Source organism: Melanotaenia boesemani, chromosome 17 (assembly GCF_017639745.1).
Source record: "Melanotaenia boesemani isolate fMelBoe1 chromosome 17, fMelBoe1.pri, whole genome shotgun sequence".
In the NCBI taxonomy this organism is placed as follows: Eukaryota; Metazoa; Chordata; class Actinopteri; order Atheriniformes; family Melanotaeniidae; genus Melanotaenia; species Melanotaenia boesemani.
In genome coordinates, this window is record NC_055698.1 from 15,663,973 (window position 1) to 15,677,969 (window position 13,997).

At 37.7% G+C, this 13,997-nt stretch overlaps 1 protein-coding gene across 4 annotated transcripts in view; it reads left to right on the forward strand.

The window, feature by feature from the left end:
- LOC121628194 overlaps positions 1 to 13,997 on the forward strand; it is a 40,986-nt gene that overhangs the window by 13,051 nt on the left and 13,938 nt on the right. For 3 of the 4 annotated variants that reach the window (XM_041967149.1, XM_041967151.1, XM_041967152.1), the window contains exons 5-28: positions 712 to 777; positions 1,789 to 1,922; positions 2,003 to 2,110; positions 2,998 to 3,055; positions 3,138 to 3,185; positions 4,417 to 4,485; positions 4,699 to 4,838; positions 5,539 to 5,667; positions 5,750 to 5,807; positions 5,916 to 5,984; positions 6,650 to 6,714; positions 6,808 to 6,876; positions 7,483 to 7,507; positions 7,594 to 7,623; positions 7,792 to 7,857; positions 7,935 to 8,074; positions 10,410 to 10,529; positions 10,642 to 10,699; positions 10,920 to 10,964; positions 11,052 to 11,108; positions 11,692 to 11,825; positions 13,407 to 13,511; positions 13,624 to 13,672; positions 13,760 to 13,840. In XM_041967149.1, coding sequence (XP_041823083.1) covers positions 712 to 777; positions 1,789 to 1,922; positions 2,003 to 2,110; positions 2,998 to 3,055; positions 3,138 to 3,185; positions 4,417 to 4,485; positions 4,699 to 4,838; positions 5,539 to 5,667; positions 5,750 to 5,807; positions 5,916 to 5,984; positions 6,650 to 6,714; positions 6,808 to 6,876; positions 7,483 to 7,507; positions 7,594 to 7,623; positions 7,792 to 7,857; positions 7,935 to 8,074; positions 10,410 to 10,529; positions 10,642 to 10,699; positions 10,920 to 10,964; positions 11,052 to 11,108; positions 11,692 to 11,825; positions 13,407 to 13,511; positions 13,624 to 13,672; positions 13,760 to 13,840 — 1,923 coding nt within the window. The remainder of the gene's footprint in view (positions 1 to 711; positions 778 to 1,788; positions 1,923 to 2,002; positions 2,111 to 2,997; positions 3,056 to 3,137; positions 3,186 to 4,416; positions 4,486 to 4,698; positions 4,839 to 5,538; positions 5,668 to 5,749; positions 5,808 to 5,915; positions 5,985 to 6,649; positions 6,715 to 6,807; positions 6,877 to 7,482; positions 7,508 to 7,593; positions 7,624 to 7,791; positions 7,858 to 7,934; positions 8,075 to 10,409; positions 10,530 to 10,641; positions 10,700 to 10,919; positions 10,965 to 11,051; positions 11,109 to 11,691; positions 11,826 to 13,406; positions 13,512 to 13,623; positions 13,673 to 13,759; positions 13,841 to 13,997) is intronic. The other variant, XM_041967150.1, reaches the window with a different exon arrangement.

Consider the following 13,997-nt stretch of genomic DNA (forward strand, 5'->3'; position numbering starts at 1 on the left):
AGCCAGCCGTGGTGTTTCAACAATGCTCAGTTGGCATAAAGTGTGCTAATGAATATCCTTGACACTATTATAGCAGCACCAGCCTAAACTGTACAAGGCAGAGTGGATTCATGGCTTCATATTGTTTTATCAGACCATGCAATGTTTTTCCATCTGCTTCAAGGTTTGACGTGTTTTGTGTTCAGAGCTGGTATTGTGCATACCTTGGTTGTAACTAGTGGTGATTTGAGTTCTGTCCATTATTTTATTACTTTTAACATCAACAAAGCATATTCTGCTGGACACCTGCTGCTCACTGGATATTTTCTGTTTTTCAGACTGTTCTCTGTAAACCCTAGAGATGGTTGTGTGTGTGAAAATCCCAGTAGAGAAGCAGTTTCTGAAATATTGAGACCAGCCCATGTGGCACCAACAGCCATGGCACGTTCAAAGACCCTTTCTTCTCCATTCTGATGCTCAGTTTGAACTTCAGCAAGTTGTCTTGATCTTGTACATGATTATAAATGCACTGAAGTGCTGCCGTGTGATTGGCTATTAGCTGATGTGTTAAAAAGCTGTTGAACAGGTGTACATAATAAAGTGTCTAGTGAGTGTATTTTAACTTTAAGAATTAATAAATGCACTCCATTCCAATGAACTCAGAATTCATAAAAGGTTTTCCCTTTTGAATTAATGTTTTTTTTTTATTATTATTATTTTATTTTGCTCAAGGTTTCATACCTACCATCGTTTTTGTGGACCCACAAACCAAATCTGCAATCAACGAACCCGTCGTAGGTGAGTAAATTGTCCCCATGTGCACATTGGATGTGTGCAGACTTCAGGCGCATTCATGCTCAACGCAGAAGACGGATATGCGGACGGCATCTGTTAACGTGCCGGTTACTCGCGTAATTTGGTCTGTTTTCAGGGAGCTTAGCTATCTGTTGCATGATGCAGAAGAAGGGGGAATACCACCGGAAATCGCAAGGCAGTTCTGAGCAGAATAGCTGACATGGGACCAGGGAAAGAAACGAACCAGAATAAAAGAAGAAAATCAGAAAGAGAACAAAAAAGCAGAAGAATGAAGACGAGCACAACTGTAGAAATTGCACCAGTGTTTAGAGTGTTGGAAAACAACTTTAAAGTGATGCATTACTGCTGCTAAACAGTTTGTGAAACTGACGCCGGCTCGCCGGGGTGAGCTCTGAATTTAGCACTGCCAGCTAGTAGAGGAATTGACTTAATAACTATGGCAACGCGAAACACACATGGATGTATGAGGACTGCAACGTTTGGAAACGGATGTTCCTATTTACGTACGTGAGGGAGCAAAAATGGACATTTACAGCAAAAGGGTCATGTTGTTCACCCTGAGAATCGTCCCAACTCAAGCATATCTTCTTGTTATAGCATGTCTTGTCCACTGTCTTCAAGAGATGATCTGGTAAAAAAAAAAAATATATATTTTTTTTATTTTTTTTATCCTGACTTTAAGCCATTATGTGCATTGTCCACACCCCATATTGACAATTTTGAGATATTGTGGCTAACATAATGCAGGAAACTTTTCTTGTACATGTGGAAAATGCTAGTTCTTCAGAGAATTGAAGAATAATGAATCCTATAAAACAAACAATATTAAAACTGATATGATTTTACACAGATTTTTGATGTAAGAAAGATTAACATAATTCTCTGGTTTGAATTATTTGTGTATTTTTGCTGGATCACTTTCATTTAAACAAATTTAAGACCCACTGTTTGATGGTACAGTAACTGACCTATCTTAAATGTACTCTCTTGCAGGCCTGTCTCTGTTGACGATGTGTTTCAGCTCGACGTGTACATCTTTTTACCTGTGCCATGTTTGTGAGCAACATTGTCCAGTTAAAAACATTTTAAGCCACATTTTTTCTCAGGACCACTACAGTAACTACTTTGTAAGTGCTGAATGTCATTAAAAGGCACAAAGTAAAGTATTTTAAACATTTGGATATTTAATTTGAGTTTTGCTTTGCAGAACTACACAAACCCCAACAACCTGAGTTTCTCTTGGATTGCCGGCATGAACATGAGAGCAGCGTTGCGGCCAAAGCTCAGGGGTACCGAAGACGTACTATGGCTGCAGGTTAGTGTATAGAAGCTGCAAATGTTCCAAAGAAATAAATAGCCCACATTTAATCACCTCACCAAATGAACTATTGTTTTTTAAATCAGATACTCAACCAATCCTTTTGGCTGCACCTCACAGAAATGGTCATTTTTTACTTTACCTGCAGTTCAGATGTGTAGTGATGAATACATCTTTGTGCTAAATCTTTATTTTGTATACATTAGATGCATTTAACACAAGAATGGTCAAGACTGTCATTTTGACCATTTTAAAATTTGTATAGTGAATAACTTTGTCCAATAAAATCATAAAGCATTGCTGGTCCCTGACTTTTTCTCAGCTGCTGTAGAAATCATTCATCTATTGAAACCGCAGATGACAAATATAGGCTTCTTTAGTCTACTCAGTAAAAACCTTAATTAACTGAGACTAGAAGTTAGAAATGAAGAGGGGGTATTCTTCCAAGAAAGCATGAGAACACACAGTTGCTGAGCTGTGAAATGGAACTGCAGGGGGCCGGGGGGACTTCGGCTTTAGGAAATTTTTGTAGCTGAGTGAAGGAGTGTTTGCCGACTTAAAGAAAGGCTGGACTTTTTGTTAGAGGGAACCAGTGTTTTACAGCAAATTTGTAAATATGCAAATGTTCAGCTACTGTTAATGCTGATTGCTGTAAGTTACCAAAAATGTTGAAATGGAGAATGTGAAGGACGGAGCTGAACAATGGGCCGGTTGAAGGAGGAGTCTTTACAGGGGTTGATGTCTGCTAATGTCTTGGTGGAGAAGGCTGCAGGACATCCTCAGACTTTTTGTGTAGTCGAGGCCTCAGTGCTTCAGAGCTGTTTTAGCAGCATTATGAGCAACTGCTGGATGTTTTGCATTTGAATCACTTTATGTTTTTGCAGATGTTACAGTTACCTGTAAATCTGGTGGATCAACTTAATTCAAAAACCTACTCTGAAGGTATGGTTCTTTCATTTTTCCATGTTGTATCTGAGAATTTTATAAAGCTGTATATTAATGAAAATGATCTAATTCTTTGCAGCGATGCAGATTCTAAGTGAAAATGACAGACTTATTAAGCTGTTTGAAGGTGAGTTGAAATCTCTGATTATTCAGGACTCTGAGAAATACTCTGAATACCATGACTAAGGCCCTGTTTACACCACAATGCTGAGACAGTAAAAAGCAAAAGTTTTGTTGCGTTCTTGCTTTTTATTTACTCAGTTACAGAGTTTTGGGTGGATTAAACCACAAAGATTTGACAGTGGCCTCCAGGGTGAAATTTTCTTGCAAGGCGAGTCCCGTCAACCCGCCTTAACCCGCGAAAAGCACAACAACAATGGTGGACCTGCGTGTCATGCTTGTGCCGTTACCAAGTAAATTAAAGATGTCTGTTGAAGCAAAACCAGTTTCTGGTAGAGTATTTATGCCGTCAGCGAAGACGCATAGGTTACACGCGCCAGATAATTAGCAGTTGACACGCTTCTGTTGTGTTTTGCAGTCTTAAGGCTGTTACATACGCTGCAAGAAGCAAGGACTTTTTTCTTGTTCTTGAGGACACAATAACAAAATGACACTTTTTTTTTTAATGCAAAAGAAAAATATATTCCATTTTTTGCATAGAAACAGGGCACAAAGTAAAGCATTTCATCTACTTTTATGTGGAAATCAAACGCTGCTATACCAGTCATTCACATGTAATCCAAACCACTGCGCCTCTCTCTGTGTAACCACAATGTACATTTATTCCACCCAGTTAAGGTAAATATATCCACTCAGATTTATCCTTCACAATGAAAATGGATTAAACCTGAGCTTTATGTATGGCCAGAATGTCAACACACAAACAATCCGTGTCTTTTGAACAGTTGAATATACTTGTGTTTGACAGCGTCTTTGCGTGACTACCTGATTGTGTGCCAAAGTCATTAGACTTGTTCCTGTTGGTGCTTGCAGCTGGCAAAACATGAATGTGCTATGGAGATGTGAGCTGTTTTCAATTGGTTATCAAGGTGTTCCAGGCATATGCCCAAGGAATGTTCCCTCCTATAACAACAAATGTTTCACAAGTGGAGGGAAACTAAGTCAGTTCAACTCTCATTTTTAAGGTTCTGAAATGGATGAGCAAGAAGTCATAATGTATTAAAACAGTGCAGATCTGCAGAGGAAATTAATGTGATATGAAAATCAAGTTTTTAAAATTTCACAAGCCTTTAATTGAGCTTGAAATGCGACTGATTCCTCACTATATCTGAATTTATATGTTAAATATACTCTGCTTGGTTTCAGTCTGTTCTTTAACATTTCTGTTTTCTTTCTAGCTACCCAGCCAAAGAGGACGACAATCCATGCCTACCAAAACAGCAGCAGTAGGAAGCATCCACTTCTTGGTCTGTAAATATGAAATTAAACTCTATTTTTTAAACACATTTTTCCATTTTAACTGTTCATGTGTTTCCAAACTGTTACCTGATTTGAAATAATTTTAAAAAAGGCTTTTGTGTATTTGCTTATCTGATATTAGAATAGTTGAGTAAAATGTTTTCTGTTGTTGAATTAAAATGTCTATAATTTATCCATGTCCTCTGATCACGTTCTTATAGGCATGCAGCACCTGGTTGAATGCATTTGTCTCGGGCCAGGTGAGAAGAGACACTACCTGTGCACGCTGTGCAGACTCACCGTGGCCTCCCACGCGATCATCAAACATGTCCTGAGCTTTGATCACATCTATTGTTATTTTGTAAGTAGGTGAAGTGTCTGATTCTTAGCATAGGTTATGACCAGCCGTAGCAGACAGCTATTTGCTTTGAGTTCTGGGCTTCATGTCTGGACAGGGTTATATATTTCTGGTAGGGGTGTGTTTCCATTTACAAACCTATATAAGACCATGGGTACGAACACTCGCTAGGATCCTCGACATTGATCCTATTTTTCCACATCACCTGCCTGAGAAAGATGCATCTTAGGTCTGAAATAAAAAAAAATGAAAATGGTTGAAAAATGACATCACATTATTCTGCTGAAGGAGATCTTGGATTATGTTTTCACAGTTTTTAAAAGAACAACTCAGATTCTCAGGGAGGGAACTCTTCTGAGCTGCTTTGAGGTCTCCATTGGGGAACCCGAAGCAACAACTGAGCTAATAGTTTCCTGTGGTCCAGCATATCTGCTTTGAATTAATTTGTCTAGGGTTCATTATTCCTAAAGTTGCTTTTATTTCCTGAATGTTCACAAGCTATAGTGTTGCCCTGTTCTTCTGTATGGTAGCATTTGTTAGTTAAATCTAGCCATTTCCATGCAATATAACTGTGTGAACAGCTGCTCTAATTGTTGAGCTGATGTAAGGTCAATATCCGGCAGTGAATGGGGAATGAATTGGCACAATTCTGCTTAAAGCAGCTGAACATAAATATAATTCATCTTATATGTTTCCTACGCAGAAAGCCTGGCATCCCTCTACGTTGCTGTCAAAGGAATCCTACAGGGATTACAAATTCCTCGCCCCAATGATGCTTGATTTTGCAAAGCAGACAGAGGAAATTCATGCGACTAGAAATGCTTCTATGAAGGTAGGTGTCCTTTACAAAGTGCACGTTCTTGAAATCCATTCATTTATTTGTATTAATTAATGTAAAAATGTTTGTATTACAGGAAGTGAGCCTGAAGCCCAATGAATTCAAGGCTGTGGATTTCACGTGTTACACAGAAGGTTTTTTTTTCTTTGTTTTTAATTTTTCTTCTGAAAGTTCTGTCTCAACTTGCTCTTTAGTGGAACATTCAATGATGCTTTTATAATGGATCATATGTTGGTTTGTAGCTTTGAAGAAACTGGAATCGATCACAAAGAGCAGCTTGACAACAAACATTGAACCAGGGAACAGGCTAGGTATGATCTTCTATGACATGTTAAATGTCTGTGGCATGTGAAAGAAATTTTGCTGCATATGGTAATCACTCATATATACTCATATAATAATCACATGTATATTCAGTTTTCTTTATTTATTTATTATTGTTAATCCATTCACTATTACGTTTTCATATAGTGTTCTCATTTTACAGAAGACTGAAGTTACAGTTTTCATTGTGTATGCGTGTGTGAGGTCAGACTGACCACTTTCTTCCCAGAGCTCTGATATGGCAGAGTTGAGACTGGTTTTTACTCTTGCTAGATAGCAATAGTTGTTTGGGATATCAGTTTGTTGTGGTATGTGGGCTTTGTTTGAAAACTAGAAGAAAGTGGCGCCACTCAGTCTTCTATTCCTCATTTATTATTTTGCTGTTTGACCTTCAGCTGGGGACCAGCTTAATGAAACAGTTTTTCTCTGATGAATCATCAGAGTCTCTCCCGACTTCACACAAGTCGGGACGACCACTCTCATTATTTGCAAGTAATTCGTTTATTCAATACTTCTCCTGTAAATAAACCTTATTTACTTTTACTCATTCCAGAGTCTTGGTAATTTTTTCTACAATAGGCAGGAAATTGATCTCTTTGTAGCACCATTTTCATGACTTTTGTTGTTTTTTTCCCGCCTCTTTCTTCTGTAGAGTATCATGCTGCCGTGACACATCCTACGTCATCTGTAAAACACAAATGCAAATTTTGCTGTCAGGTAATAAGTTATAATTTAACATGTAATAATTGTTTTACCAGCTGCTATTAGGAACAGAAATTTGACCAAAAATCTCTTCTCTCTTTAAAACAGAGTTGTAGGCACATCTATGACAGTATTTTCACATATCAAAAACATCTGTCATCTTGGAAACATGAACAGGTAAATCTAATTCATTCATTTCAGTACAGTCTCATTAAAAGGATTTATTTACACTGACAGGCTACTGAAATGCAAAGTTTTATTTCATGCTTGACATTGTATTTGAGTTTATTTTTTAAATCCCCCTTTCTGTGCAGAAAGCTGTTGGAAACTTCACAGTTCAGTAAAACACATAAACAACTACTGTCTAATACTTTTATATATATATATAAAATATCTGAATTTGGCTCACCCTGAATTGAAGATAAACTTTGGTTTATGTCACAGTAACAGCACATGTTCTAATTACTACAACACAGAACTGATAACTGCAGGCATCACAAAAAAAAAAAATCTTAATTTAAGAGATTATAACTAACCACATGCACATCACTCGCCGTCTCGCACAGTCTAGACTCTTTCTGAAGGACTGTCGGACATCTCTTTGCAATTAAATAAGTACAAATATTGTCTGTCAACAGCTATTATTATTATAGATTTTACATCAAACCTTTAGCCATTGGTTTTGTTGTGTTTTTCTTTGCTTTAGTGGTTTTATTATTTTCATTATATTCAAAATAAAGCATTAATCAATTAATTAAATCTGCTCCCAATGTTCTTACCCAGATGCTGCAGAAATACTTTGGCAAAGGTACTGTTCACTTATTGGCATCAAAATTTATTTATTTATTTATTGTATATTAATAAGGTATTTTAAATATGGCATTTTCCATACAGCTGAAGGATCCTGGGGTTATGACATGAGAGGTACATTCTTCTTTTCTACTGTGCATTTCTGCAATATTTAGATTTTTAATATTAATGTTTGTATAGATTTGAACATTACACAGCATTATGGCTTTAACATTTTGTTTTTAAAAAGCATTTGATATTCATCGAATGGTATTTTTCCTCCTTGTCCCCTTATGCCCTTAGGGAAGGTTTATCTGGGTTTGTTTGCCTACGTCAGGACGAGCTGGAGGAGAAATAAACCAGTTGTTGGTAAGGTTCGCCCCAGCAGTTGTTTATATATTAAATGTATAATAGTCTGTATTTATTCGCTTGCCTGTTTGTTTTAGGAACAGCCATGGTCGTGACATGTATCAACGCATGCGGTGAGGCTGAACCGATTTGCCTGTGCTTTGCTTGTGTGGATGCTTTCCCTCAGTCCTCTGTCGAACAACACTTCGAGTCTCAAAAACATCTCATAAACGTTTTGGTGAGCAATTGTGACACGTATATTGTTAGGAAAATTTCCTCACATGAACGACAGACACTCAGATCGATGAGAAGACACAGCTGTTTACTGCGATCACAGGAGTTCAAACGCAACCAGAAGACAAGTTAACACAAGCCAGCCGACAATGTTAGAACTGAAGTACAGTCTCAGGACACATCCTTATATAACCCATCCTCCTGGGAACAGTGGTCCCTCTTGGCCCCTGGTGCTAGACCCCTGAAGGGAGGTCCATGTTGACAGACCACAGAAGGAGGCAAAAAAGTCCTTTGTGTTCTACAACTGTATTCACTCACTCACGCGGGGTACTAAAGATAACAGTCCTGGAAAAACAGTCCTAATCACAATCTTTAATGACTAGCTGTGTCTTCATTATCATCAATAAGATTTTCCCATCACATATATTCGGCCAGCATTTGCCATGTTGAGTAACAAATAATTAATGTACTCATCTAGCAGAGGTTATTTATTGTTTGGGGTCTATGCTTTAACTTTGTGAAGGTCTGCTGTGTACAATGCAGTGAAATCTGGAATGCTGGCTCCAAAAAACATTAAAAGGCCTATTGTGGAGTCAGTGTCCAGTGTGCTCATTATAGGCAGTGCACCATGACAGCGGCGTGAGGATTGCAATCTGCAATGTCTTTGGATGCAAATAATTTTTATTTAAGGCAATGCAAGGCAACTTTATTTGCCAACTTTTTTTTAACCTCTTACACATTTAAACCTTTAAAATTAGGTTTAGAAGTTGATGTAACTTTCTTAGGCAGGTAATGTGGAAAACATGGCTTGCAGACACAGAAAGGTCTCCAGACACCAACTCGATGAATAATAAAAAGTTTATTACGAAAAGTCTGGCATCAAAAACAGATCTACACAATCTGTGAGATCTTTAAGGCCAATTATAGAAATCCCACTACCCATTCATACTTATATAGGTTCACAGACAACGAATATTCCTAAGCTGACATCTGGAATCATATGTATATGGAAACATTTGACGCTATATCCTATAGGGTTTATTGAGTTTATCAAGTTCATGTGGTACTGTCTACTCTGATGGTCATTTAGTTTGCTCGGGGCATGTGACAGTCACACTGACCCTTATGCCTACATTTAATTGTGATTATACTGCGTACATGATGCTAGTAATTAGACACTACAAAATCATTTTTAGTATTATATATTAAAAGTATATAAAAACTGTTTATCCTTTATAATCCTGTAATGTGTGTATACCCTATTCATTATTTATTAGTCCTACTTATAGGACTAATAAGTACAAACTACAGTATTAACTCATTAATCAATTCAGTGGATTAATAGTTTAATCAAAGGACTTTAACTGAAGAGACTGGCTGGATTTCCTCTGAAAGTAAATAAAGTAAATAATTGTTTGTGTGGATGAACCCTAACCCAAACAAATACTGGTAGTAAGGTAGAAGGTGGGTGCATTTTTAGCCGCTATAATGAATTATTCATGCAAACTATAAAAGAAAAGGTGAGCCTTCGTTCCAAGCCGCAGCTTCGCTGCTACATGCCAGTATTGCCTACACATGGCTTCTGTTGTGGAAAAACCCCAAAAAACATATGTTATACTGGAGTAAGAACTTGTTCTGACAGCAGCTGGACTAAAATAGCAAGTGGTTAACAGAGATGTAGAAATACAGTTACAGGGATTAGAGTCCAACTGAACTTGGTGTTTTTTTATAGGGACTATACGTGTCACACACTACCTTTGCTTTTACCTAGTAGAGTAGGGTAATGGCAAGAATGTTAACCTTACCGACACACCCACACACTTTGATACTTAATGATTCTTTTATTAGTCACACAGCGGGGAAATTCACAGTATAGTAGCAGCAAGACACACAGTGGAAAATAAATAGTAGGAAATGCAAGACGCCGGAAGCAGTAAGTGTGAACTGGAGGTGTTGGGTGGGTGTAAGCTAAAGGTCATGAGGGAGGGGGCACAGGAGGAGCAGTGGAAAGGGAGCACAGACTGTGATGGGGGTTGTAGTTGTAAGTTCAAGTCATTTGCCCAACTGTGTGTGTGTGTGCATATATAAATAATATTATACTATATAGTATTAAATAATACTTAAAAATGAACTCAATGTCTAATTACTAGAATCATTTAGGTGCTATAATCACAATTAGATGTACTAAGCAAACTTAGGCCAAAGGGTCAGTATCACATGGACCCAGCAAGCCATATGAAACTAGGCCTGTTTCATTCAAACTTTTTGGAAATCAGGCTAAAGATTGCAAAGAACAAATTTCACCAGTGTAATAGCCAGCTTTCGTCTTTAACTTATAGCTGTACCAGAATCCCTGGAGGCTGCCTTTTGCCTGGGAGGAGGAGCTGGATGAGGACATCCTGAGGTCAATGGCGCTGGAGGAGGAAAGAGAAAGGAAACAAGATCAGATTGTTCTGAAGGTAAAAATGTAGACTTATGACGACTGAGCTCAGCCTAATGGGCATTTATGTAACAGAATAAAAAGGTTAGTTTGTTTAGTAGTCGTAAATATGTTTTGTCTTTTGTTTGCAGATTTTTGATATTCCACCCTGGATATTTTGGAACCTTGACAATTCTGATTACAGGCGAGGTAAGAATTGGCTTTAAAATTCAGAAACGGCAGAAGACAGACTATATATCTACAATCTCTGCAGTAAACTCGGTGATAAAGTACTTTTTATGCCTGTGTTTGTGTTGTGTACCTACAAGGATAATAGGAGCTGGTTGTCATATACAGTAATGTACCACCATGCATTCTCCAGAAAAATGGTGTCTAATAATTAACTTGTTTCATTCATGTTGGGCTGCAGTATTACACAACCTTCAGCACCACAGTGCAATCTTAAAGCGTGAAGGTTTGTGGTAGTTATTTCTTCATTTTTAATAGTTAATGCAGTAGTTAGAATTCTTTGCATTTACATTTGTTTTTTATGTCCTTACAGTTCCACCATGCGAAACCTTCAGTAAACTCCAAGAAAACGAAAAATTCCCTCTGCTTGGTGAGTACTGTTATTGCTCTCGCAAGAAATCGTGTGGATAATCTGGTATCAGCAAAACTGTAATTACAAGCTAGGTTTCCATAGAAGCTGTAAAATTAAAAGAAAGCTTTTACTCATTTGCTTACATGACCTCCGCCTAGACTGCGGTCATGTATTTGGCAGCGCTGGTTTGCCTGCCTGTCTGTTAGCAACATAACTCAAAAAGTTAGATGGATTTAGACAAACTTTTCAGGAAATCTTAGAAATGGAATAAGGAACAAGTAATTACATTTTGGGGGTGATCTGGATCACTGGGTGGATCTTTACTGTGGGGAGATAGGGATAATTTTGCTATTAAAGCTTCTAACCAAAAGGTAATGCACACAATCATTGGCCAAAAAAAAAAATAACAATGGTTTTGTGGAGGTCTGTTTCTAGTTTTCCTTCCTTCAGTTTTGTTTCTGGTTTAGACAGTTACTTACTACTTCTACTAAATAAGATTTTCTCTCCTACTGAATGCAAACACAGTAATAAAGTAATAAAAAGCCTGTTTTGGTTTGCAGAACAGTGACGTGAATACTAATTTTCTTTGCTACTTTTTCAGGGAGACAGTTTATGGTGACTTATGATCTGTTCTTAGAAGGAGTGGCATCTCTGTGCTTGCTCTGTGTGAGGAAGCTGTCAAGCAGGGAAGCTGAAGCTCATGTTTTCAGTCGGGAACATGTTACGAGATTTCTGGTCAGTGTTTTATCCCTGTGTGTGTTTATTTATTTTTTAGTTAATGGTGTCTGTTTCACTTTTGCTGTTGCTCAGTGTTACTTGTGATTATTTACCCAAATTAGTTAAGTATAAAAGCAGGTGTGGTTGCAAAAGCATGTGATAAAAACCTAATATTCTTACAAGGTGCAGTATGATTTAAATACAGCATCGATCTATCTTTGGATAAGAATACTTCCAGTTTACCTGAGCCAGAACGGCGGGAATCTAAAAATATAACGGCACAAAATCCCCTATGGTCGGAAAGACCACCTGTGGCTAAAATGGGTCAAAATGATTATATTTCTTCTACAAACTAAATATTACAAACTTGTTTTAAAGAAAATTCATATAGTTCTTGGAAAAAGTCAGGGAGCAGCAGTTATTGAATATGCAAAGTTTAAAACAGTCCTCTTGGCTCTTCTGGTGTTAAATGCATCTAATGTACAGAAAATAAAGATTTAGCACAAACATATTCATCACTACAGATTTGCACTGCAGGTAAAGTCAAAAGTGACCGTTTCCATGAGGTGCTGTCAAAAGCCTTGGTGATTTGAGAAAAAAATAGGTTATTTAGTGAGGTTATTGAATTAGTAAATGTGGCAGAGGGAGGGAGAACTTCAGGAGAGGCTGAAAATCCTGGAAATCCTAGTGTTATATACTAGGAAATAGATGACAGCACAGCTTTGCTTTCAACATCTGGAAGTCATATGTAACTTGAGTACCTTCTGTTTACTCAGCATCACTCAGCAAGGACATAATCAGAGAATTGTATGAAATACGAAAACATACTATCACATATCGGTTTAAGAGTGGGATTCACTTCAGGTATCTGCACTAGTTGTGAATTCCTCTGATATTTCCATCCGTGCCATATTACACTCCTCAAAAATTCAGCAATTTTGGAAATGAGTCGGTCACTATCACTATTCTTGGGTTGTCATAGCCATCTGTCCCTGTTACTCTGTTCATTAGAAAACTAGCAACAACCTTGTTGGGGAAAAAAGCAAGTAAAATGGCTCTGCTTCTAGATCTAATTACTGTAAAGACAACAATGCTCATAATACGTTTCTATTTTTTAAGAGCTATTAGGTTTTGAATCTTAACAGTTTGATATAGTTGTGGCAAATGCCTGTGGAGCAGTGAGAGCCAAGATTACATTGAGTGATGCTGTATTTAACTATCAATCTGTCCATTTTTCTACTGCTTACGTGAGGCTGAGTTGCAGGGGAAACAGTTAAAGCATAGATCCCCAGACCTCCCTTTACCCAGCAACCTCCTCCACCTCTTTCTGAGTGACAGAGGTATTTACAAGCCAGTCTAGAGATATAATCTCTCAAATTGCAGTGCAAGTAATTCTACAAATAATAGTTGTCATAAACAACATTGGGTAAAATGGTTGCTATGGATAGGTATGACCTGTACCGTTGTTGAACTGAAGGCACCTCTGAGTGAACATACTTATTTGTTTGATACAACAAAGACTTTATTTTTGTGTATGCTAGTGGCAATAAATATTGTAGTCAGTACATGTTAATAATGTGTGTGTGTGTTTCTGTGCAGGACCTTTTCCACCCAGGGTCACTGGATTCCATCACTGTCGATGCAGAGACCTTAATGGACTTGGCAAAACAGGCGGCGTGTATTCACGCTCCCTCAAACGTGCAGGTATTCTTTACTAGAAATTTATGTATCATAGTAGTGTGTTTTCTAGCCTTGCACACACACATACACACAGACACATACACATGCTTTATGTCAATGTTTTCTGCTTTCTAAGAAGGTGAAGCCGAAAAAGCCCATATGGGAGACAGACAGCTACCACAAAGGTGTGTTTGTTGATTGTAATGAATGATCCTCTTTGGAATCTGTAAATTTATTGCTTTATTTACTATTTATGTATTGTTTTATCACAGCAATGAATAGTTTGGCTTATGAAAAGAAGAGAGAGAGAAAAGGGAACCTTAAACCACCAATAACACCAATGAAGAAGCTGGGTAAGCCGAGCCGAACAAATGACAGTCTAGGATATGTTACTGCAGTCGTGTCTTGGTGAAACACATAATATTGCATCCTCTGTATTTCTTTTGTGTAGAAATGGTTTGAATTTCCTTCACTTTTCTCTTTGCCTTGCTCCTGCCCTGCATCCTCTTC